Source organism: Ambystoma mexicanum, chromosome 3p (genome assembly GCF_040938575.1).
Source record: "Ambystoma mexicanum isolate Mex_15411 chromosome 3p, UKY_AmexF1_1, whole genome shotgun sequence".
In the NCBI taxonomy this organism is placed as follows: Eukaryota; Metazoa; Chordata; class Amphibia; order Caudata; family Ambystomatidae; genus Ambystoma; species Ambystoma mexicanum.
The window spans coordinates 756,098,967-756,125,775 of record NC_090925.1 but is presented as its reverse complement, the minus strand read 5'-3'; the positions used below and the strand labels follow the sequence as shown (position 1 = coordinate 756,125,775).

At 47.1% G+C, this 26,809-nt stretch overlaps 1 protein-coding gene across 1 annotated transcript in view; it reads left to right on the top strand.

Moving 5' to 3' along the window:
• Positions 1-26,809, top strand: part of LOC138580811 (active breakpoint cluster region-related protein-like) — a 392,929-nt gene that overhangs the window by 337,359 nt on the left and 28,761 nt on the right. Inside the window, exon 22 of the mRNA XM_069651664.1 lies at positions 13,699-13,840. Coding sequence (XP_069507765.1) covers positions 13,699-13,840 — 142 coding nt within the window. The remainder of the gene's footprint in view (positions 1-13,698; positions 13,841-26,809) is intronic.

Here is a 26,809-nt window from a genome sequence, read left to right as displayed (position 1 = left end):
CACGTTACGATCTTAAGATCCCCCATAGCTCATAAGTATCCTCCCCACTTCCGTGCAGCAAATCCCACCTGCCCACGCGATACAGATACAGCCCTCTGGCTTTTTCTTGTAGCCTCATGTACAAACACAAACGCCCCATAACTATACACCCCCCAAACTCCCCACTTCCCTCCGCACCCTCTACCCATCCCTTCTCCAACACCACACTCCCCAACTGATGCCCAGCTCCATCCATGGAACTCAGGTACCCCCACATCTAGCCCTGCAAGCACCAACCAATGCCCAGAGCTCAGTAGGGTGAAGTCGCCCTAATGGCCACTTAACTAAAGTTACTAAGTGGGGTAAGGAGATCCGCTCTGCAAGGCTCCCCTAAATATAGCAATAGTCACAGTGCTCATAATATATTGTGCAACAGTCTGACCTTCTCTGTTTAAGGCCGCTCAAATGACTATAATCAAGTCCCAGAGACCTATTCCGCGCCATCTTGTAGCACCCTCCTCGTGCACTACTTATCTCCTCCATCTCCTCTTCCCGTCCGAACATCAGGCTCCTGGGGACATCCCTGCTCTTTGAGCCATCCCATGGCGTCCTCCGGAGTCTCAAAAAACAAGGTTTTGTGTTTATGAAAAACTTTCAATTTCGCCGGATACAGCAACATGTATTTATGGCCCGCCTCTCTCAATCTCCGCTTTACCGTCCCAAAGTTCATGAGGCTACGCTGCACAGTCAGGGTATAGTCCGGGTAGGCCGTTATGTTTGCCGCTCCTCGTGTAATCGTTCCTCCCTTGCGGAAGTGTTCCAGTATCCTCTCCCGGTCCCGGGAAGTAAGGATTTTGGCAATTACTGGCCTAGGCGGGTTTCCCGGCGGTGGCCTCCTTGTTAGAGCTCTATGCGCACGTTCCACCGTGAATCCTTGAGATAAGGCTCCTCCGGGTATCTCCTGCAACAGCATAGATTTGATGAACTCCGTGGGATCGTGGCCCTCCGATCCTTCTGGCAGGCCCACGATGCGAATGTTATTCCGTCGGGCGCGTCCTTCCGCCTCCTCCGCCCTGTTCTCCAAGTTGCCCACTCTCTGCACCAGGGCATGCAATTCGGCCTTATGGGAGGCACAATCCGCGGTGTTCGGGCTCACCTCTTTCACAAGGGTCTCAGTTTGCTCCGCCAAGGAGCGGACATGCTGCCTGAGTAAATTCACCTCCTCCTGCACCTCACCGACCTTAAAGTCCAATGCCGTTTTCAGCTCAGTTACGGCCAGTTCAAGCTTAGCTTCCTATGCTGCCTTCAAGTCCACAATCACAGCCAGGACTTCTTGGTTAGTACCCATCGCAGGCATGCCGCCCGTAGGCGACTTATCCTTGCTCTTGGAACTTTCCGGACCAGGGAACGTCTTGGCGAAGTCGTCCAACGTGGGCTGCTTCGCCTTCGGTCTCACTGTTCTATTAGACATGACCCAGAAGAACTGCGTTCCGCGCAAGTTACAAATGCGCACACAGTTCACTCCTATCGCCCGACCACTGTGCAGCCTGCTCCTTCCTTTGTTCCGGTCGTTGATCGGCCATTTTGTTTCGTCTTCAGTCTCCGGCGCTCCTTATCTTTTTCACACAAAACTCCACCACCGTTCCTCCCATGCCTTCGAAAAGTTCACCAAGCGCAGTCAGACCGTTCACACATCGACATGTGTGTTTTCAGCAGTCATAGGCACATTGTTATGCACTATTTCGCCAGGATCATTTCAGGATCTTGGGAGCTCCTCCAGATCGCGTCCTCCTACATGGCCCTCGTAGCCACGCCACCCCTGATTTTAAGATAGTTGACCAGTTGGTGAGCTCCAATAGAATTGTGACTAATGTGAGGTGTGGCGAATGGTCAATTCATGAATTTATTTTGAGCCAAAGTAATTTGTTTGAGAAATTGGGCTATACCTGTATTGAAAGTAGTATGTAAAAGGTAAAATATGAAGCAACGACTAATAAACAGAAACATGCACGAGATACCAACGAGAATAATGGAAATTATGCAAATACTATAACGCAGAAAATAACCAATGAAGAACTAACCACTAGACAGATTGATAAAACTATATCTGATGGATATTGGCAGTGGCTCCCTGTAGCATTTAAATGTCACTTTGATGTGTGTCCCTGATGAAAAAGATAAAATAATTATACTTTCTTGGAATACTCGAGGAAATGCACACTATACAGACGATGATGGACTCTTAGATAATATAAATATGTTTAGCATTATCGCATTACAAGAGACATGGATTGTCAAAGAATGCAAATTAGATGGACGTAGTAATTTTACATGCAATGCAACGCAAGGCCCCAGAGGACGACCTAAGGGAGGTCTTATGATCTCGATTAAACAGCCATGGAGTGGAACAAAACATAAAGAATCCACAAGCATGGTGCTAATAGTAACAGTATTTTGTTCCTCCTTGGTCAATCATACTATGGTAATAGTTAACATATATAACCCACCTGGGGGGGAAATATAATAAAGAGAATATAACTACAATCTCTAAAATCCTAGATGAACTCAGTAATAAAATCCCAATTGTAATAGTAGGTGATTTAAACATAAAACCTAATTGGGAAACTGAGATTACCTCTGAACAAAATAAATCTGAGCCTGTTGCTAAACAAAATAAATCCAGTGAAAGTAAAGCCTGGATATCTTTGTTTAATAAATACCATTTAACTGTGCTAAACGGGAAAACCCCTGGAGATGCCATGAAAAATGTTACTCGGATTTGTGGGAAAAGTATGAGTACTCTTGACTATATGATTGTGAATGGTAGGGCCCAGGAGTTGGTATGTGACATGGCTGTCAGTTGTAGAGACGAAAATGATCATCTCCCTCTATTCCTGCTAGTAAGAGAGAAAGTACAAAACAGAAATAGATATCAGTTAAATTGAGATATTGGAACAAATATAGCAGGAACTCGTATAAAATGGAATCCAACTAATATTCAAAAAGGCAGCATTGTGGCCACCCAACTCCTGGACATTTTTATACTAAAGCATGAACACGTATCTATGGATTCAGAGGGTGATATTGTAAGTGACTTTGAGAATATTACCGAAAGAAATCAAAACTAAAGTCATGGCTAAGCGTAAACATAGATCACTAAACGAAAAATGGAATTTGACCCATCATAAGAGATTTGATAATGATATTCATTTAAGAAAAAAATTACTAAGATCAAATATTCGAATATGTTGCAAGAAGAATGAAATAGGCGGAATTGAAAAGATAGGCGACCTAAAAAGCCAGTATAGGAGGTGGCAAAGATCCCATCGTAAAAAAATGCAAGAGGAGATCTGGCTCAGCCTGGCAAATGCAGCAAAAAACAAAAATGATCAAGAAATGTGGGATATTATTAATGATAAAAAAGAAAAAAAACCTTTCGGTTAACTGTATTGATGAGAGTGGTTGGATTGCACATGTCAAAAAAACGTTGGTTAATGAATCAGATGAGACATTTAGTTATAACAAAGATGCCATGAGTTGGAAGGGAACCTACCCCATAGCTTCTCTGACACTATTGATAAAATCCTTACCTAACTCTAGGGCCGCTGGGCCTGACAGTACATGTAATGCTCTTCTTAAGCATTCACCAGAACGTTGGGCCAAAGTCCTATACATCCTGTATCAATGGGTTGGAAAATCTGGAAAGGTCCCAGAGTCCTGGAAAAAGAGCATCATCCTTCCAATCTATAAAAAGGGCGCATATAAAGATCCGGCAAATGCTGGCCATGCTAGACATTCCAGATAAAATGTTTGCAAAAATATTATTAATTGAGTTTAATCAATGGATTTCTAACTGTGCAATTCTACCACCGAATCAATCTGGATTTAGAGCTAAATCCTCTACATTACATAATCTAACTATATTAGTTAGCGCAGTAGAATATTCATGGAAGACACGTAGACTGCCTGTGTACGTTGCATATATAGATTTCTCAGCGGCCTTTGATACGGTTTCTCAAGCAAAATTATGGGCCAAATTAGAACAATGGGGAATTCCGTGTGCCCTGCTTGGTATGATTAAACTATTATACCAAGGTACTTCTGTAAGAGTGCATCTGGACCTTGAAGTGAAGTTGTCAGCTGATATGACGACAACACGAGGTGTTAAGCAAGGTTGCACACTAGCAGCAACGCTTTTCAATTTATATCTGGCTGATTTCCTAAAAGAAGAAATACAAGGCCAAATAAATGACATCAAATTGGGATTAGTGAAGCTTGGATGGCTGGGCTATGCTGATGATCTCCTGCTGTTGGACTACACCCCAAAAGGACTACAAGTAAAATTAAATGAACTTGAAAAATTTGCTAAAGCAAATGATTTAGTTATTAATACTGACAAAACCAAAATTATGAAGTTCACATGCAACAGTGAGACGACTAATAATAATCCTATATGGCAGATAGATAAGAGAAGGATTGAAGTTGTAAGTGAGTATAAATACCTTGGTGTAATCATTGATAATAAACTCAAATGGAAAAAACACTGGCTTGAAACCAAAAGAAAGTGCATGATCGCCACGATGGCTCTAAGCAAATTTATTGGCTGTCAAGGAAATGTATCCATAGGTACTGTGCTGAAACTTTACTCTGCAAAAATTGTGTCTATCGTGGTCTATGGTGCAGAAATATGGGGATGCTATTTTATAAATGAACTAGAGAAATTTGAAGCAAAGGTTTTAAAATGTTTATTGAGGATTCCAAAAAATGTGTCATATGAATATATACTTTTAGAATGTGAAATTAACAGTGTCCATAGTCGTATTCAAGTAATGTCTGCCATGCTATATACTAAATTGTCAAGACTTAATAATGATACTTTTGTTGTGAAGTTAATGGCGCAATTCAGAGATGGAGAATATAATTTTAACTATTTAACATTATACAAATGGAGAGAGGTATACTTGAAATGGATAGAGTATGATACTGTCAGGAATGGCACTCTATTAAGAGTGGCACAGGACACCCAGAAAGGGTTTGGGTTGTTGTGCCAGATAAAGTGGACAGACAAGAACACACACAGCGGAAAGGAAAGAGAACGAAGAGTAGGCAAGAGTAGCAAGGGAAAAGATACAGAATGAATACCCTCTTTGGGTGTATGCAGATATAAGAAAAGAGTATTCCACGAACCTTGGAAATACTCTAGCCTTCTGCACAGTTTGCTATAACAGAGGCCCACGCTGATTGCTCATGACTTGGAACAGCAGCTCTGGGTGTCTGTAATGTAGAAACAGGACAAGGGAAGGGGCAGAGGTTGACTGATGGGAACCAACAGACAAGCTCTGTACAAAAGGGTCTACAAACAGTACAAGAGAAGATACTACAGACAAATCCAGTAAATGAGGTGATAGCAAACTAGCAGAAGGAAATGAAAGGAAAGTCGTGTAACGGGATAGGATAGCAGAGGACAGTAAGGAACAAGGTTGAGAGCTCAGAGGAGCGGGAAAGCAATGAGTAAGCCCACAGGGGTAGGACTGTAAGGTAGAACGCCCAGAGGAAAAGGGCTTAGGGCAGCAGAGTAAAGCAGACTGCACGGCAAGGATCCCGTAAGGGCCGGGCAGTAAGGAGTGAACCCTGAGGGACAGGGCCGATGAACGTAGAAGGTAGCAGAGGACTGTAGAGAGCTGCTAGGCCGAGAACCCAGCGGAAAAGGTAGGTAGTAGGGAGCGAAGCGGGATAAGCTGCAAAGTAGGAAGGCCCAGAGGACAAGGGCTGTAGGTTGCCAGAGAGAGGTAGGCTGCAGAGCAGGGAGCCCCAGAGGACAAGGGCTGAAGGCAGCCGGAGTGAGGCAGGCTGCAGGGCAGGGAGCCCAGAGGACAAGGGCTGAGGCAGGAAAGCAGCAGAGCGTGATCAGCTGCAATGTAGAGGGTACGCAGGGCAAGGGCGGAGACTGGAAGGCAGCAGAGCGTGATCGGCTGCAATGTGGAGAGCCCGGCAGGGCAAGGGCGGAGACTGGAAGGCAGCAGAGCGTGATCGGCTGCAATGTGGAGAGCCCGGCAGGGCAAGGGCGAAGGCTGGAAGGCAGCAGAGCGTGATCCGCTGTAATGTGGAGAGCCCGGCAGGGCAAGGGCGGAGACTGGAAGACAGCAGAGCGTGATCCGCTGTAATGTGGAGAGCCCGTCAGGGCAAGGGCGAAGGCTGGAAGGCAGCAGAGCGTGATCCGCTGTAATGTGGAGAGCCCGGCAGGGCAAGGGCAGACACTGGAAGACAGCAGAGCGTGATCCGCTGTAATGTGGAGAGCCCGGCAGGGCAAGGGCGGAGACTGGAAGACAGCAGAGCGTGATCCGCTGTAATGTGGAGAGCCCGGCAGGGCAAGGGCGAAGGCTGGAAGGCAGCAGAGCGTGATCCGCTGCAGTGTGGAGAGCCCGGCAGGGCAAGGGCGAAGACTGAAAGGCAGCAGAGCGTGATCAGCTGCAGTGTGGAGAGCCCAGAGGAGCAGGGCTGTGAGGCAGGGAGCCTGGAAGGCTATGGCTGGAGGCAGCAGGGTGGAGCAAGCAACATGGCAGGGTCCAAGCAGGAGTGAAGGTAAGCAGCATACAAGATCCCTAGAAAGAAGCAAAAGGTGGAGGAAGAACTCTCAGATGCAAGAGGCTGAGCCACTGCAGGCAGCAGCCTTTATACTGCCTAGCCCAGCACAGAGGCAGGCTAATTGGTTGCACCTGGCTAAACACACCTGCAGGCAATCGGCCACCTCCCTTTCTGTTCCTGGGCTGGTGGAAGCAGGGCAAGTCTCTAGGGCTTCTGGGGGGTGTAGTTCCATTGATAACCAATAGGAACAGCCAGGAATCAATGCTTGTAGCCAGGTGCATTATGGTATGCGTAGTTTGTTGGAAATAATAATTAAGCAGCAAAGTCTCGCAAATGGGAAATAAAGTTTCCAAAGTAAATATAGATAGATCCAAGAGTCTGTTGTAAATAAATGATAAACATATAGTCCAAATTGAGCGTAAATGGATGCGCCCATGGCGCAGGCATGACAGTATGCCCCTCTCCAGGCCCCTCTCCAGGTTCCCTGAAGACCGACCTATAGGAAGAATCTCTGTCACACCGTACAAGAGTCTTACTCCAAAAAGGCAAAACATGAAGCACCAGAAACGGGTTGCAAGGTGAGAGTCTTGAATGGCTGTAGAGAGTATCAAGGCGGTAGCAACTGGGTGTGTGGGTGTCATGAGAGAGCCAGCGGGCTGGAACGCACCTGAGACTGGTAGAGTAGAGTCTGGCAGTCTTAGTGCTATAGATACACCAGCAGAAACAACTGGAGCAGTAGTCTTAACAGGAAAACCCTTCGCTGACCCTGCAACAGTTAGCATGGCGGATGTAGGATCAGGAAGAGAAGGTGCTGAGGGATCTGGTTGTGTAGCAGAGGATTCAGCTGCAGTGAGCACAGCTGCGAAGGAAGTAGAAATCTGGGCATCGGGAGCATCAGAATTAGCAGTAGCTTCAGGAATCACAGTAGCTATAGCAACCTCAAGATTTGCAGCAGAGACTTGAGGAGTCTCAAATGTGGCAGGGAGTTTAGGAACCACAGCAGCAGGAAGATCATGGATTGCAGTTGGAAGTCCGGGTGCTGTAGCAGCTACAGATAGTTCAGGTGTTGCAACTACTGGTAGATCGGGTACCACAACCACTGGCGATTCAGGGGGTATCGAAGAAACTGAAGATGTTGATTGCTCAAGAGTGTTGTCTGATAGCACAGCCACACTTTGGCAAGCCCCGCTTGCCAACTCAGCATGCTCGGTGTGAACTGCGCCAGTCTCTTCAGCTGCCATTGTCATTTCAGAAGAGGTTGTAAGTGTGAGTACTGGACAATAGGCAAGGGTGAGGGCGGAACCATCCTTTGACTCAGAGGGATTTCCAATCAGAAGACCACCCTTGTTTTGTGGTGTAATGGCTGTGTGCGTGATTTGACCCACCGGAGGAGTTAATTCTTTTCTGTCAGTACAACAACCTGAGTTTCTGTGGCTGGAAGGTGAAAGAGCTGTGTCAGTCTTTAGAAGGGATACATATGCTATATTTAGGTCTTCCATCTGCTTGGTATATGTCTGTATACTTTTCTGTATGGCAATTCCAGGCCTTATCATGTCGATCTCTAAAGATAAGATGTCAGGTGTTGGACATAGTGTCAGATGGTCTGGTGACTTGTGTCCCTTCATAAGATTCTTATAATGCAAATAAACAAAGTCATCATAGAGGTCTTCGGTCTTTCTTTTAAGGCGTAGGTGTTGTTCGTGTAGCAGGTAAGTATCATTAGTTTGATCTAAAGCTTCAGAAGCTGGTGTGGCAGAAAATTCGGTTGTAGCAATGGGAAGACTGACCTTAGGGTTATTGTGGTTAGTAGATAGTGTGGAAGCATTAAGACAACCGATGGTTAGTATAGGTCTTTTGTACCCAGGACCAGATGCACAAACCTCAGGATAATGACTGCCTTGTCCTGTCAAATAAGGGTTTCCAGCATTCTGGGGAGCTTGCCAAGCTGATCTTGCGCATATCACTCTGGCAACAGCGTATTCTGGTTTAGAGTCTCCCACAATGAGTGCTATATCCTTGGCTGTTGCGGTGTTAGAAGGCTTGTCAGAAGACGCAGGAGTGTTTTTCACTGTTTGGTTTAACAAGATCTGTAAGAATTCATTATCTTGCTGTAGCTCTGCAACAGATAAGGACTGCGGGTCATAGTCGCAGATGTCATAATAATTGTACATGGAAGAAGGGTCAGCTAGCCAGTGAGTATAGTACCGCGTTTGTAAATCTTTGTTTACTGAGGCGAGACTGTCCTTTAGACTAAGGTTCTTGTTTGCTGTCTTTAGGGAAACCATAGGTTTATGCAAAGGTTTCTTTACCCGAAAGGAAGGCATCTTTGTTCTGTGTGTGCCTTTCCGGCCTATGGAACAAGAAATTTTTGGCTCCGCATTCTGTCAGGAATGGCACTCTATTAAGAGTGGCACAGGACACCCAGAAAGGGTTTGGGTTGTTGTGCCAAATAAAGTGGACAGACAAGAACACACACAGCGGAAAGGAAAGAGAACGAAGAGTAGGCAAGAGTAGCAAGGGAAAAGATACAGAATGAATACCCTCTTTGGGTGTATGCAGATATAGGAAAAGAGTATTCCACGAACCTTGGAAATACTCTAGCCTTCTGCACAGTTTGCTATAACAGAGGCCCACTCTGATTGCTCATGACTTGGAACAGCAGCTCTGGGTGTCTGTAATGTAGAAACAGGACAAGGGAAGGGGCAGAGGTTGACTGATGGGAACCAACAGACAAGCTCTGTACAAAAGGGTCTACAAACAGTACAAGAGAAGATACTACAGACAAATCCAGTAAATGAGGTGATAGCAAACTAGCAGAAGGAAATGAAAGGAAAGTCGTGTAACGGGATAGGATAGCAGAGGACAGTAAGGAACAAGGTTGAGAGCTCAGAGGAGCAGGAAAGCAATGAGTAAGCCCACAGGGGTAGGACTGTAAGGTAGAACGCCCAGAGGAAAAGGGCTTAGGGCAGCAGAGTAAAGCAGACTGCACGGCAAGGATCTCGTAAGGGCCGGGCAGTAAGGAGTGAACCCTGAGGGACAGGGCCGATGAACGTAGAAGGTAGCAGAGGACTGTAGAGAGCTGCTAGGCCGAGAACCCAGCGGAAAAGGTAGGTAGTAGGGAGCGAAGCGGGATAAGCTGCAAAGTAGGAAGGCCCAGAGGACAAGGGCTGTAGGTTGCCAGAGAGAGGTAGGCTGCAGAGCAGGGAGCCCCAGAGGACAGGGGCTGAAGGCAGCCGGAGTGAGGCAGGCTGCAGGGCAGGGAGCCCAGAGGACAAGGGCTGAGGCAGGAAAGCAGCAGAGCGTGATCAGCTGCAATGTAGAGGGTACACAGGGCAAGGGTGGAGGCTGGGAGGCAGCAGAGCGTGATCGGCTGCAATGTGGAGAGCCCGGCAGGGCAAGGGCGAAGGCTGGAAGGCAGCAGAGCGTGATCCGCTGTAATGTGGAGAGCCTGGCAGGGCAAGGGCGGAGACTGGAAGACAGCAGAGCGTGATCCGCTGTAATGTGGAGAGCCCGGCATGGCAAGGGCGAAGGCTGGAAGGCAGCAGAGCGTGATCCGCTGCAGTGTGGAGAGCCCGGCAGGGCAAGGGCGAAGACTGAAAGGCAGCAGAGCGTGATCAGCTGCAGTGTGGAGAGCCCAGAGGAGCAGGGCTGTGAGGCAGGGAGCCTGGAAGGCTATGGCTGGAGGCAGCAGGGTGGAGCAAGCAACATGGCAGGGTCCAAGCAGGAGTGAAGGTAAGCAGCATACAAGATCCGTAGAAAGAAGCAAAAGGTGGAGGAAGAACTCTCAGATGCAAGAGGCTGAGCCACTGCAGGCAGCAGCCTTTATACTGCCTAGCCCAGCACAGAGGCAGGCTAATTGGTTGCACCTGGCTAAACACACCTGCAGGCAATCGGCCACCTCCCTTTCTGTTCCTGGGCTGGTGGAAGCAGGGCAAGTCTCTAGGGCTTCTGGGGGGTGTAGTTCCATTGATAACCAATAGGAACAGCCAGGAATCAATGCTAGTAGCCAGGTGCATTATGGTATGCGTAGTTTGTTGGAAATAATAATTAAGCAGCAAAGTCTCGCAAATGGGAAATAAAGTTTCCAAAGTAAATATAGATAGATCCAAGAGTCTGTTGTAAATAAATGATAAACATATAGTCCAAATTGAGCGTAAATGGATGCGCCCATGGCGCAGGCATGACAGATACTTTTAGTTGGGTATTATTGAGTACTCCACAGATAAAAAATAAATTGAAAAAAAAGATATACGAACTTGATCATGAACAAAAGGTGGTCAATCTGGCGACTAAAGGAAATAGTGGGTATTTTCTTGAGTATGTAACAAAATGAGAGTTTAAACCTACTTACCTAAATGCATACCCTGATAGTAATATGATTAGATGGTATCTGAAGTTTAAGTTCAATGTATGCAATGTAATGTCTATACTTGGAGCTAAAATTGGCATCCCTAAAAATCTTAGGTACTGTAGACTGTGTGGGATTAATACATTAGAAACACCCTACCACATAGTATGTGAATGTGAAAGTTTGACCTGGTTGTGTCATCTTCATCTGATGAAATATAACAATAAATATGAATGTTATGGTATAGATATGTGGCAAAGACTACTTAGTGGTCATGACACAAATTTAATATTTTACTTGATGACATTTTATGTAATGATTTTAGATATTTTAACCGAGTTATCTAATGGAATTTATATGTTTTAGAATGTAATGTATGAATACTATGATGTGATGATTTTATTTGGCTATATGCAAAACATGTTTTGTTATAAGCATATTAAATAAATAAATAAATAAATAAATAAAATATTTGGAACCATAAAGAGGCTGCAAGCAGGGCTCTCCTCTATGGGATGCATCATAAAGCTGTGTATCTTATATGTTTTTTATCTTATCGCCACAACTGATCTGCTCAAGTACTCCTGCCGATCGTGTTGTTTTTATGATGGTGTATTTTATAGTGTCTGATTCATTTTTTATGTAATGACTTGAAGATGTTTATATGTCGAATAAAAGTATGTTGGATGGATTGGTTGTCCTCATTCCATTCAAATCGGCCCTCACAAATGCAACTGGGCCCTTTTCTCTCCTCTAGCTCACTCTCTACTTGCAGTGTCCCTCGGGGCTCTATCCTGCCGTCGTGGCTCTTTAACAATTACCTTGCCCACCTGATCTCACCGTTTCCAGTGTTATGCTGATGACACACAGCTCTCCTTTAAACTTCCCTCCTCTTCCTCCTCTCCTTCCTCTCTCATTCCTGACTGTCTGACTGCTGTTCAGGCATGGTGTGCTGCTAATGATCTCTGCCTTAATGCCAGTAAAACTGAGATCTTTCTCATTAGGACTCTGGCCCCCTCCTTACCTCCTACTCTCTGGATGCCCTCCTTTGGCCCCTTCCCCTCAGCCTCATGTGAAGCTAAAAACATGGGTGTCATCCTTGACTCCTCTCTCTCCTACTCATCTCACATTACTGACCTTATCAAGAAATCTCACTTTCAGCTTCACCTCATCAGAGGCATTCTCCCTTTCCTCACCTTACCCCAGAAACTCAATGTCTCCAGAGCTCTGGTTCTCTGCAGGCTGGATTACTGCAACATCCTCTTCCTTAACCTGCCTCTTTCCTCCCTTTGCCCTCTTCAACTAATCCAGAATAGGACCTGTGAGACTTATCCTTGTCCTCAAGCCCAGGGACCGCATCTCTCCAGCCCTAAAATCTCTCCACTGGCTCCCAGTGGTTGCAAGAATCAAAAGCAAGACCCTCTGCATCATCCACGTGGCTTTCTGAAGCCTGGGACCCCGCTACCTCCAACTCTCTCTCTCCCTAAATACTAGAGTCCTTTGGTCCTCTAGTTCCAACTCTCTGCAGATCAGACGGTTCTCCAAGCAGAGAGTGGGGGGTAGATCCCTTTCTTTGGCAGAAGCCTCCCTCAGGAACGGCCTCCCAGCCCCTCTCTGATTTGAAACAGAACTCCTCAAGTTCCGGATGCTTCCCAAGACCTTCCTTTTCTCCTCCTCCTTCCCTCTCCCCCTCCCTTGCTAGTCTCCCATTGCCGCTGTGACTGGTTGCCTGTGTTACCTTATGAGTCTTACTAGGGCCAGGCCCCCCTTCGACCAGTCTTCCCCCCACACCCCTCTACCGGCACTTGCCCTCGGGCACCCTTCCCTGACTAGCCTACTGAGTCTGGTCCACCCCTGGCCTCACAATAGTTGACCCCCACCCCTTCCTTCCCGTGCACTTGCCCTCCTGGGCTCCCCTTAGCACTTTGCCAGCCCCTGGGGCCCCCTTCCTCCTGCACTTCTTTCTCTTCCCATCTCCCTATCCCATCCCTTTGCCCTGATCAGCACTCTCCAGCACACTTTTTGTTGCTTCACTTGCACGATCCGAATGACACAAGGCCTAGTGGGACCAATATCGCTGTTTTCTCCCTTGTCCCCCTCCCTCTTTTTTTTTCTTGTGGTGCCTAGAAACACTTTTTACTGTATAGGCACCATACTTTTTTTCAATAAATAAATGAGTCCTTTGCAGAGCTCCCCTGATGAGTCCCAATTGATGAAGTCTTAGAGCCTCTTTGCAAGTAGTGTGGTCATAATAAAATATGCCCAAAACCTTCCTGGCAAACTTTTTAATTGCCTCAGTTCGATATAAGTTCAACGATAAGGTAACACATGATTCATATATGTACGCATCATTTAATCACAGACACAGGCATGATTGTCTTTGCAATGCATTTCGGATAAAACTATCCATCTTCCGGAACATTTCTCAATTGTCTCTTAAACTAAAAGAATCTTTAAAAAAAACGTTTGAAGTCTCTTTACTTCCAGGTCAAGACAACTCAAAATATTTTTAAAACAACATACTTCCGGTTTGAGAAGGTACATACCTTAAGAATTCACAGTGGTGTCAACCCAAACACAATTTGGGATAGTTTTATCTGAAATGCATTGGACAAACAATTATGTTTGTGTCTGTGATTAAATGATATTTGCTGCTTGTGGTATTGCTAATCGAGTTTGCAGGTATTACCAGAGGTAATGCAGCCAAACTCGCAATGAGGCCTTTAGTTGAGTGCATGATCTCTCGCTCACTCTCACCCTCTTACTTGCGCTCTCCTCCTATCCAGTGTGGCCTGCAAAGAGGCTGTGAACAAGATGACCCTCTACAACCTGGCCACGGTGTTCGGACCCACGCTTCTACGCCCCCCGCAGAAGGAGCCCTCGGATGCTTGGTTCCCGGCCCACATCTCACAGGAGGTGGTGGTACAGGTATGTGGCCTGAGGATTCTGGAGAAGTATGAGGAGAGGAGCTGGCTGGGCAAAGTGATGGAGCAAAGGAAGAAAAAGATGAAGGCAGGCAGAGAAGAAGGCAATGAGGAGAGAAGGGAAGGAGAATGAGAGGGATGTAGGACAGGCAAAGAAAGCAGTGAGTGCAGTGCTTTTCCAGGATCCAGCAGGAAACCACTTCCGGGATCTCAGATCTGGAAAGATTCATTTGCAGCCTTCAATTGGTTAAGTGGCTTAGGACCCGATTCATGGAATTTTTAGCGCCGTGCAAAGTGGCTTTGCACTGCCAACAAACACCCTGATTCACAGAGCGGGGCTAAGTGTATTTTTGCAGTGCAAAGGGACTTTGCTTCACTTTTGCACCAGTGCAAAGTCTGGTGCAAAAGTGGTGCAAAGTCACCACTTTTGCACCAGGGGGGTTGTTGTAGGCAAAGTCACTTTGCACCACGAAAAAAAGTCCATGAATCGGGACCTTGGTGTGCTTCTTCTTTAAATTGTGCTGAAGCCAAGATTCAACTGCAGGTCATTACGACCACGAGTGAGAGACTTAGACACAAGACTTTTTGAACGCCTGATCAGGATGCCTGTGAAATCACTTTTTAGAACTGTACTCTGCAGCAAATATGGGTTAAAAAGGAGTGCACCTTTTTATACTGTGTCAGCAACATTATAGGAAACACTTCTCTCTAGAGTTCTTATCCAGGTGTTCATGATTCACTTTCAGAGAGGCCAATGTATATTTATACAACAATGGTGTTTCAAGGCGCCAAATGTTTATGGGGCGCTGAGAACATCCCACCCTGTTGCTTGTGGGATCCAAGAGTAAATAATGTACATTTCCAGCACTGACTGGGATGAGAAAGCAATGGGAAGAGGGAAGGGGGATAGAGTGAGAGACAGTAGGGGAAATAAGCAGAGCGCAGCCAAAATTAGAGAGGCGTGTTCAAAGGGAGACATTCAGGATAGAACAATGAAGACAGAAAGCGGACAGCAGAGAGGTAGAGGAAGAGATAGAGTTATAGCGGAAATAAGAAATGATGTGGGAGGGAAGAGATGGGATCAGTAGCAGGATAGGAGAGGGAGAGGTGATGGAGAGGGGAAGCAGTGATAGACTATAATATGGAAGGATGCAGGAGGAGAGGCGTGAAATCGAAGCCAGGGGAGGAGTGGGGAAGTCGGAAAGCAGAGAGAGGATAAGACCAAGTGCTTTTCAGACAACACGCACATTATGTGCTCTGGGGGTACCGATACCCAGCTATAAAGAGCTTCTGATGATGCCTAACGTAAGTTACAGAAACATGAGAGAAAGATTCAAAGAGCCGCACTGTCCCCGTCAGGGCAACTTGAGAGAGACCCATCACAGAACTGACCATCTGCCAGCCTCGGAAACATGACACTCTCAACTCTCTCTTTGCAAATAAGTGTCCATTTCCCTAATCAGTATGTCACTTCTTTCATTGTGTCCCAAGTTCTCTGCAGACATTAGGCAAGTCTCCCCGTTGCCCGCTAGGTGGCAGTGTTGGCATTATGCTCATTTGATATTTACTAGGACATCCCTAGACGGACAACTTCCTGTCTCATTATTAGTCTCTGGAGCCCTGCGCCTGACCTCCATTAGAGTTAGCAGAGCTCCCGTGTGGTTCACAGGAAACCCACCCAGGATTATCCATAGCCGAGAATTCTGCGGGATGAGTGAGCCGCAGCCCTGCATGCTTCCTTGCACACACAGTCTTGCCCCCTTGCCACGTAGATTATAGCTCTGGGAAAATGCTGGGGTGCTCAGCTCTGTCTGAATCTACCAGGCTGCATCAATTTACCAAACGTGAGAAAAACAGTTCACGGTACAGATATCATTTAAAATGTATTTGTATACAAAAATATTGTGTATAGAAGTGGGTAGGACAAACATATCAAGTATGTACATGACAAACAAGCCAGTAGCATCCTGCGTATGAACCCTCATTCTCAAATCCTGTGGGAAACCAGGTCAGGGATAACTATGGCGTCACACTCACCCATTGGGCACAAACCAGACACAATTGAGAGAAAGTCAAAAGGCCGGACAGGTATCATTCCTACAACTATAGCTATATGAAGCCTGAGAGCGTCCCGCGAGGAGAATCGGCGCCCTTTACTAAGTGCAAAAGAGACATAACTGCTCAAAAGAAGACATGACCTTGCAGCGAACTACTGAAGGGAGTTTTCCCAACTCCTGCTGCACACAGGCTGCTCTCCCAATGATGTAACTCATCTTCTTTGCCAGTTTACAACATCTGCCTGCTGATTGCCCCCTTGAGGGAGACCCACCACAGGATCGAACAATCCCCACCCCTTTTTAAGTAACAGGCTCCTTAACGGCTGTTATAGACTAGACTCTTTGGAGCTGATTGCGAGTTTGGTGGCATCTCAGCGGTAAATCCGCTGACATACGACTAAACATTAATGCTGTTACCGCAACTTGGTCTGGTGGTATTACCTCCGGATTACAAATGGTGGCGGTGTTAGTCCCCATTTAATTGGACTCCATGGGGGATTTCAGCAGAATTACCGCCTGAAGTAATTCTGCCTAAATTTGACAGAAAGGTGGCTGATTTACCTGCAGCTCATAGCTGGAGGTGAATCCTCCAACTTGCCTCCAAACTCATAGTTGGGCTGTGCAGTAATATGGCAGTATTACTGCCGCATTGTACTGCACTGCCCAACTTATAATTAGGCTCTTTGAACCACACAATGGGGTTTTCCGTGGGGTCCCTCTTCAAGCCCAAGATCTTAGATGTCAATAAGGAAACAAGAGTCGTCTTCGGCCGGTCGATCCCTACCTCTTTTGTGTCATGAAATATTTCTCAGGCATTAAATTGAGATTCATTAACTCCTCATCAACGCCGGTCCCTCCACAAGTCCCCACTTGGCTACAGTTTGGAAGCAGAGTTTTGGTCAGTCTACAACATCCTCTTCCTGCAATAAGAGGGACCCTCTGTAGCCCCAACTCTGCATCACTGCTAAGCATCTAACATTCGAAGAGACTGGCAACCCGGCCCAACCAGGTTCGGGTTAACCTTCTTCCCATGACTGAACGAGCTAACCCAGCTCTGCTTGCATCTCTGGACATCTCAGGACATCTGCTCAGCCTTCGATTGACTGCATGGACTATCGTGCCCCGGTAGATGAGGTTACTGGGCCTCACCTGACAGAGCATTTGCAGTTTTGATCTTTCTAAGAGACTGTACCTCCCATGTTTTAAATCAGGGGTCTACAACCCTTGGCTCACCAGGTGTTTTGGACTACAACTACCACCAGCCCTAGACAGCAAATTCAATAGTGAGTGGTCATGGGCGTCATAGTAAACGCATCTGGCGAGCCACAGGTTGCAGACCCCTATTTTAAATGATAATATCCCCCTACAGAGCCTGCACAGATTTTGGCATACTTGTTCTCCATGATGGTCTTTATTATTAAACTTAAGCACATGAACACCTGAGAAGGCCACGGGCATGACGGGGTCCGCAGGCTTCCTTTGGTTCACCTATTGGTAGCATTGGTGGAGCCATCATTTTTATTTTTATTTATAACACGCTTAATACCCAGAGGTTTCTAAGCGCGGGCCCGGGGATCGAACCTGTGTTGCTCCGTCTCGTCTTGCTTCCAAGACGAGCACATTGCCCCTGAGCTATCCTCCTGAGACATCAAGGCCAAGCTTTGGGGCGTAGGCAATGCGGATGCGAGCACAGGGTAACACCAAAATACTTTGAATAAAGTAATGTCCACATAAAAGTATATCTCAAATACTTTCTGCCAAAGGTAAGTACATCTTTATATACAGTAAAGCGCAAGGTAAAAGGTAGAGTGTTCAAGTCGCAGCATAGAAGAATCTGCTAGTTACTAACCAATAGATTTAGTTTCAGAGGTGGGTTCACAGTCACAAAAAGTCTGACCAGGCATCAGTGCAGTCAATATGCAAAAGGGGAGCCCCCAGCAGGCAGGGAGTAGGGACTGCTTATCCACTTACTGCTCAACTGTAGTTCAAACCTTTTGTAGGAAATGGTGGGAGAGATGCATGGGTTTCTGGTCAGTACTTTTGGGGGAATAGCCCTTTGAGGTTGGAACTATTCAGGCCGCGTCAGAAGAACTGTTCCTATGCAGTCAGGAGCTCCCCGGGTTCCGCCGGAGGAGTTGTCAGATCCTTGAGTCTGCAGCAGTTCACATTCTGTTGGTGTTTCTGCCTGGATCTGGCAGATGTTCCCCTGTTGCCGTGGCATCATGGAGCAGATGTAGATGGATCTCTGGGTCAAAGGAGCAGCTGGGATCCACAGAAGTCACAGTGCAGAGGCTAGAGTGCCGTGCAAGCAAGTCTGGTCAAAGGAACCTAAAGCTCTGACGATGAAAGACTGTAGACTGACTCCAGTGACAGGTAATGAGTCAGCCTTCAAAGAGCAGGCAATTTGGGTGGGTAGCTTCTTTTGTAATTCAGATTGTTAGTCAGATGCAAGACACTAGTCGTTGCCAGCTGCTGGTGTATCTCTGCACCAGTTCTCAAACCTTTTTGTGGTTGAGGCATGGCGACCAGGTCCAGAAAGTCTCCCAAAAGGCGCAGCTGTCACAGCTTGGGACAAGGCTGGTCCTGCCATTTCAACGGTGTGAGCACTATCTTGGTCTCACCCTGTTCGCTGGGCATGTGGTTTCTGTATGGATCAGACATTTTCTGTTAGGTGGGCAGTGGAAGGCTGCAGGTTTCAGCATAGCTTCCTCGCATCCAGTCTCCAGGTTTGTATGTCCTTATGAACACAGTTCCTCTACAGAGTAATTAGGAGATCCTCATTGATTAATGGAATAAGGGGTACAATGGGTGCCCCAAACCCCAATCAGAGGGTTACATTGATTTTACATACGTACTGGGGATGTTTCCCTGGAAAATTCTCCAGATGTCGATTGATCCTTGAATCCATACACCCCACAGTCAAACTGGTCTTTTCCTGGTCTTGCCAACCAGGGCCTTGGAACGCCTGGACTGGCAGAGGCATGACCAAAAATGTTCACATATGGTCACATTGGGCATGAGGGGATTGTGGGTGCAAGGAGGTAGGCGGTTAGAGGGAGTTTGGGGGAAGTGTTCTGGAAACCCATGCCGGGATACCCAGGGATTTTCCAGCAAGCAGAGACACATGCTGATTTGATCTGCCACAGCCTAACATCCAGCAGGGGGAAGGTAGGATACATAGTTCTATCTTTTCATTCCAGCTGCTTGTTTACATCTTAAATGCAGTGCCCTGTGATTACACGCTTAGATGTGTGTCTTTCTTAACCACTCTATTTGCTAGCCCGGGACCCTAATCGCTTTGTATGGGTGGGTTTGAGTGGCAGCGTCAGGTGGTAGGGATTCATGGCAGAGATGATGATTTATACATCAAATCATCCCTAAAGATTTGATTAAATTCAGTAGTTTCACGGGAAATTCTCTGACAGCGATAAACAGCAATTCTTTCCGAACCGGGTCATTGATTCCTCAGAGTGCAGCCGACACTCAGCTCAGGAAGGAAACGAGACTAGAATGTATCATGCTGAGGGTTCCATGTTCTCATGTGACCCCTTCAGATCCATGGCACCAGGCTTTCCCCAGCAGAAATTATGAAAAGCAATGGCTTTGCTTCTCATTCTCTCCATTCCAAGCATTACAGTGTTACACACAGGGATGAGACCGGTCTTTCTCTCGTCTTCAGGGCCGGCATTTTCAGAAATCAGATTCTGCAACTAACCCTCTGGAGCATTTCATACAAATCCAGGGGAACTGGACTTTCTTACATACAAAGTCTGCGTGAGCACATTCCGGGGCCCACACACACGCCTAGTGCACCATGTTTACTCAGAGGATTGAAAATATCATCTGGCTTCATACTTACTGGTGACACTAAAAACACATCACTTTTATTTCACTGTAACATTTACCTAGGGCCTGGATGGACCAAAATGCTTTTTCAAACATTATCCACTCGGACGCCTTCTCCCTACCTGCCTCCTTCCTGCCCCCCCCCCAGCTCTCCCTCTAGATCACCTCTTTCTCTCACAAATCGGACCTCGAAACAGAAGCGGGGACACAATATTCCAGTTGTCCAACCCCACGCCTCGAGGGCCGGATCCATGCTGGGTTTTCAGGAGATCCCTCATTAATATTCATGAGATACATTTACATATAATGATTCTAAATGTATGCACATATTTCCTCATGAATATTAATGAGGGATATCCCGAAAACCCATCAGGATTCCAGCTCTCGAGACCTGAAGTTGGACAACCCTGTGAGTTTGAGACCACTGCATTGGTGATTTTCCACAGAATAAAAGTTCAGTAACATGACATAACATTCACTACCTTGCAGGAATGATGTCTCGATGCAGGGACCTGCAGCAGATTTTACATAGCGATAGCTGCTAGGCGCATTGCCAAATTACAACCAGTGACCTTCCTGGATTGCACTGGATGACCTCCCTGAAATTGATAAAAGACTGCCATAAACCAGTGGCTTCTGCACTGCCAGCTATGCATGGTTACTTGTATAGGAAAAACAGGGGACATGTAGTACCCTCATCCTTAGGAACTCCAAGTCCCTCATGGGGGCGAATGGAATTCACATATTTTGGTGGCTGTGGATCTACAAAGAGGCCTTCTTTCCCACTCCCATCAGGGAAAGTTACCAAAAATTACTGTTCTCGATCATCAGCAGAGGGCATTACCAAGACTACGAACTCTCCTTTGGTCTAAAATCAGCTTCATGAGTGGTCGCCAAGTTCATGGGGGTGGCCTTTTCTTCGCAAGAAGAAACTCTATATAACCACTCTTGTACTATTGGCAGATAAATGCAACAAGAAAGCTTCATTAATCTATGCAAATAACTGATCTCCTCTGGGTTATGTGCAGAATATTCGGTGCTTGGGACGGCTGGCTCGTGGAGATCATTATAAATAGAGAGGAAGTGCCAAAGGCTCAAGAACATGCCTGCCCCACATCCGGACAGAAGTCATCCATTCCGGAGTTAATTGCCTCATGCGTAATTGTAATTGTTTATTTATACAGCGCTTATACACAGGTGGAGTGCTTCAAAGCACTTTTACGCGGGAAGGGAACAAGGGTATACAGTGATAATTCTTAGGCCTTGAAGTTTCTGAATTATCTGACAGGCATTTCTCCTAGTGCAAGTGCATGAGATGTTACAGTTGCGACCAAGCTCGGGTGGGGGAACAAAAAAGGGGTTTGGGGAGACAGGACAGACAAACTTACTAGTCCTGGTACATTTAGGTCATGCATGCATACAGACAGAGGTGCGAGGAAGAGTGGGTGGGGGAGGAGCAAACACGTCCAGTCCAGCAGGGCCCTGGGTTAAGTGCAGAGAGGTTGCCCCACTCATGGAGCGTAAGATGAAAGTGCAGTAATGCTGAACATAGTGCAACGGCTGGAGGCAAGTGCAAAAGACTGGCGGGGGAGCCTGGGACCTGTAGGCTCTGGAGGTGAACCAGGCAAACAGTCAGAAAGAACTGAACAGAGTTAGGGAGGAGAAGGAAAAAGGAGGGCGGAGAGAAAGAGAACTGAGGTTAGCAGGGGAAAGGGAGAGAGAAGGAGGAGGAGAAGAGGAAGGTCTTGAGGGGTTTCCGGAACTTAAGGTGATTCGGCTCAAGACGGAGAGAGGCAGGGAGGCTGTTCCAGAGGGAGGCCCCTGCAGTGGATAAAGATCTACCCCCAAATCTCTGTTTGTGAAAATGGCTCAGCTGCAGAGAGCTGGAGGAGGACGAGTGGAGGGCTCTACAGGGAGAGTATTTAGGAAGGGAGCGTTGTAGATAGTACAGGCCCCAGCCCCAGAAAGCCTTGTGGATTATGCAGAGGGTCTTGAACTTGATGGTTGCAGCCATGGGGAGGCAGTGGAGGGATTTCAGTGCCGGAGAGATGCGGTCCCTGGGCTTGAGGCCAAGGATAAGTCTTGCGGTTCTGTTCTGGATGAGTTGTAGAGGACGGAGAGTAGAAGTAGGAAGATTGAGAAAGAGACTGTTGCAATACTCCAGCCTAGAGAGAACCAGGGCCCTCGAGCTGGTGAGCCTCTGGGGGAAAGTGAGAAATGGTAGAATGCCTCTGAGTAGGTGCAGTTGGTAGTGGGACTTTGTGGAGATGCCTGAGATGTACATCTTCATAGTTCCACATACTAGTCTTGAGTAGTTGCTGTTACACACATTATTGTGGTGACAACAAACTGGGTGCCGAGAGGGCAAAATACCTCTCTTGAAGCAGGCTCTTCAGTGTCTCGATGGTAGAGAAAAACAGCCCATCTGCTGACAGACGTGTGATTCCAACTTCCCCCCCATGAGGCCTTTGATTGTAATGAAGGATTTGCTCAAAGGGTTGGTAGTCCAATTGACTCACTTGTCTATGCAAGGATGTTGTTCACACCGGGGTGTATCTTCTCACCACATCTGGCATTCTGGAGCTTTCTGCAGTACAGTTGGCCTGGAGAACTCCTTATCGTTGAATCGGGACAAGAATAGTGCAGGTGCAGAAAGGCACCTTTACAATAAAGTATTGCTTAATAAGTAACAGAGCGCCAAATGTCAACATGCATTGTCCTGAGGATGGTCCTGCTGTGAGGTGTTGAAAATGTGAGAACAGACACATTAAGCAAAGTGCTATCAGAAAAACACAAATTCCCTTTATCACATGTTTGGCCGTCTTGTCTGGGAGCACAATCTACCCCCATGGAATCAGCCAGGAACTTGGGTATTTTATTTGAAAGTAATTTGGCCTTCTCTAAACAAGTGGATGCAGTAGCCAATAGTGCACATTTCTATTTATACTCCATTGGTAGGTGCAATAGCTCACTTCCGCAGGAGCCTCTGAAAGCATTAGTTCAAGGTGTAGTTCTAGCTAGGGTACCATAGTGTCTAGCGGGTGATCTAGGTTTATCCAAGAAGCTTTTGCTTAGACTTGAGGCTGTGCAAAACCACGCATTTCAGGAGATCTTCAATTTGATAATTTCTCTGGTGCATCTAAGTCACTGAACTGGCTACCGATTGAGAAATAAATTCAAATACGGCCATCACCCTAATTTAGAAAATTCTCAGCTGACTACCACCAATGTGCCTTTCCTTCATGCTCAGTGTTATGTTCCTGCCCACACACTGAGATCCAGTATGAAGGAACTATCAGTGGTGCGCAGGTACAACACAGCTCATTATGGAGGCAGGATGCTGGGCTCCCTTGGATGTAAACTATGGAACAAACTACCAGCATACATCGAAACAGTGTGTCGCTACTGGCTTTTAAACATAGCATGAAACAATATTTCCTTGCCACTGACGTCCGCTAAGTTTAAATATAGCCCTGTATTATATATTTTAGCGCTGTGGTGATATGTTTTATATTGAGGTGATATTACACGAGGCGGCAGGCTGGCCCTGTCGGTAACGGTCTGCTGCCCAAGTTAAGGGGCTGAGCAATGTGAAGGTCCCTTATCATGGGTGGCGGTGCCGTTACCGACACTGTCAGCCCGCCGCCTCGTGTAATATCGTCATGAGCACCATGTACTTACCTACACGGGTGCTAAGGCTGTTTAAAAAAAGAAATAAACATACGTTTATCCCACACCCTATAGCCTGCACAGTGCTGTCATCCAGCAAGTCTTTCAAGAGAACATTGAAAGGTACAAATCAACTGGAGGGGGCATGCCCTCTGTAAATGCTTCCAACCCTGGATTTTTCATTTGTACTTTTTCCCGCCCCCCCTCCCAACCCCACCCCCTCACATTCCCACCCACCAATCTTCCAACAAACAACTACATTTATATGTGAATTTTCAGGCTCAAAACAAACAACTCAAACGTAAAGTGGTCGAGAATACTTCTTCAAGAACTCAGATTCTGTCCTGTGGCTGCTCCTGACTCTGCTGGGGTCGAGCCGAAATGTCATGGTTATATACTTGTCTCCTTTTCCCCACCCAAAGCATTTACCAAATTGCTGCCATTCCTCCTCCACATCTGCACTTCCGCCATGCATTTGCTCCCATGATCTTTGCCATGAGATAGATGTCCTTTGCCGTGTCAGACCATTCCTTTAAACTCGGAAGTTCCCTTCTCTTCCAATATCTGGCGTGGCAGGCTCTTGCTGCTAGTAAAAGAAAATGAACCATGGAGGGCAGGGTGTGCCATTCTTCCTCTTGTTTGTTCAAACCAAACAGTAGTAACATAGGTTCTGGCACACACTCCTTCCCTCTCACATCTTTGATCCACCCGAGGACCTCCGCCCAATACACCTGGACCTTTGGGCAACTCCACCACATGTGCCAGTAGTCGTCTCTGTCCCCGCAACCATGCCAGCATAGGGGGTTCACAATAGGGAACACCTGAGATAGCCGCACCGGGTCATATTGCCATCGGTGTAGTAACTTCAAGCCATGGAGTTTGTTCTGACAAGATATTGATGTTTTGAAGGCTCTCCTACACATAAGCTGCCAAAGGTGTTTGTTCACTTCCAGGCCTATATCCCGTTCCCACCTCTGCCGAAGACCCTCCACTGCGTTCCTTGATGTTTCCAATAGGGCTCTATAAAGTAGTGAGATGACACCCCTCATCTCCGTGTGTCCATCAAGAACCTTCTCCACAGGGCTGAGGTCTCTTTGTATCCTTTCCCTCCATTTTTCCTTCAGTGAAAACTCCTTTCAACCGTAGGTATAGGAGCACCGGTAACCTTCCAATGCCCTGACTAGTTTCCAGCTCCTGCATCCCTATTGATTTACCCCACTCCCACAATTGACCAACTCTGGGGAGTCCTGTCTCGAACCATTTTTTATACCTTTCCAGCTCGGGTATCTCATCCCGTACAGGGGGGCCCAGATGTGACTCATCTGGGTGGACCATGAGGTGATTCTTTGCGCCCTGGCACCCTTACTCAACATGTCCCAATAAACTCCCAAAAATGGGTGTTCCCTAATTCTCCTTGGCAGCTGCCCCCTTGGGATCCAGAACCATCCCTCCACCGTTGCAGGGCGCATATGCTAATTGTAAAAATAAAACACTGTTTTTATGGGGTCTTCCCTTAGGTGTGGGACCATTGATCTGAGCTGTGCTGCCGTATAATACAGCATGAAGTCTGTGAGCCCCACACGTCCTCAGTCTTTTGGCAATATCAATGTATCGTAACCCACCCTGGGTTTCTGGTTCTGCCACAAGAACCGCATCATTCGGGCTGTGGCTTCTCTCAGGAGAATCTCTTGCGCCCTGACAGGCAACATCTGAAACAGGTATAGAACCTCGGTAGATGGTTAATTTTTAGGACTTTGAGCCTCCCCATCCATGAGATTTGTTCAACAATGTATTAAAGAGAGGGGGGTTGTTGGCCTCGCCCAGGTCTTCCCCTGGCCTGACTATGGGGATTCCCAGATATTGTATACTTTCCAATTGGATTTCCAACCCCAGGGGCCGGAACGCCTCAACATCCCTTTGGTCATCTCCTGCGAAAGGGAACATAGCTGACTTTTCCTTATTCACCTTGAAGCCCAAGAATAACCCGTATTCCTCAATTATTTCTAGGGCTGCCGGGGTTGAACACAATGGGTTCACCAGGTGCAGCAAGATGTCGTGCGCATATAGCCCCACTTTGAATTCCCTCTTTCCAACCCTATTCCCGTCTGCTTGGAGGGCCCTTCTGAGCCCTTCCGCAAGCACCTCCATCATGATCGCAAATATGAGTGGTGAGAGTGGGCAGCCCTGCCTTGTGCCCCTCATCAAGTTGATGGGCCTTGACAGTCTCCCAATGACCGTCACTCGGGCTACCAGGGATGCATGCAAGGTCCGTATCCCCTTCAAGAACCGGTCTCCCAACCCATATTTCTCCAGAACCCCAAAAAGGAAAAATCAGTCCACATGGTTGAACGCTTCCTCAGCATCTAAGGTGATCAGCACTGGGTTGCCCTCCCTTTTCACTGCAGCCTCCGTTAGGTGCAGCATTTTGCGCACTCAGTCAGCATCCTGTCTTCCCTGGATAAACCACACCTGGTCGGAATGGACCAATTTTGCATGAGCCCCTCCATTCTCATGGCCAGAACCCTGGTGAAGATCTTGGCATCGACATTTAAAAGGGAAATGGGGTGATATGACTTACAGCTCTTGGGGTCCCTTCCCGTCTTGGGTCTAACTGTTATTAGTGCTCTGCCAAATGAGGGGGGAGAGCCTTCCCTGAGGCCAAGATGTTATTGAACAGTTTAGCCATGTGCTGGGCCAGGCATCCCACAAATGCCTTATAAAATCCTGCCGTATAACCCATCGTCGCTGGGGGCCTTTCCCACCTTCAATCCACTAATGGCTCTCAATACCTCTTCCTGTGTGATCCGCTTTTCTAGGTCTGAGACCTCACTTTCCTGGAGAGTTGGGAGGGACACATTCCTCAGGTATCTATCAAGCTCCTGTGCCTCCACCACCCTCTCTTCTCCATACAATTGCTCATAGTATGTGGTCAATTCCTGTGTAAATTCACCCGTTGTGGAGTGTAGTTGCCCCTCCGAGTCTACAATTTTGGACACCCACCTGTTCCCCTTCTGCCCCTGAGGCTCGATGCCAACAAAGCATGCGCCTTGTCTCGCTTCTAATAATATCTCTATTTAAGAAACTGTAGGCCAGAGATCACCGTCCCCACCTCCAATTCCCTCAACACATGTTGTTTCTCTCTTGCCGTTCTCAGTTTGTCGTCATCCTTCTCCCCCACTCCAATTCCCTGGCTTCCAGCCCGCAGACCTCCCCCTCAACTTCTCCATCTGGTAGGTCCTAACCCTCTTCTTGGCAGCGCCCTCCCTTATCAGGAGGCCTCTCCAGGTGGCTTTAGCTACCTCCCAGACGATTCTCAGGTCAACCTCTCCAGTGTCATTGAATCTAAAGCATTCCTCTATTGCCTCTCTCATTTCTTTGGTGAAGGCCAGGTCCTTTAGTAA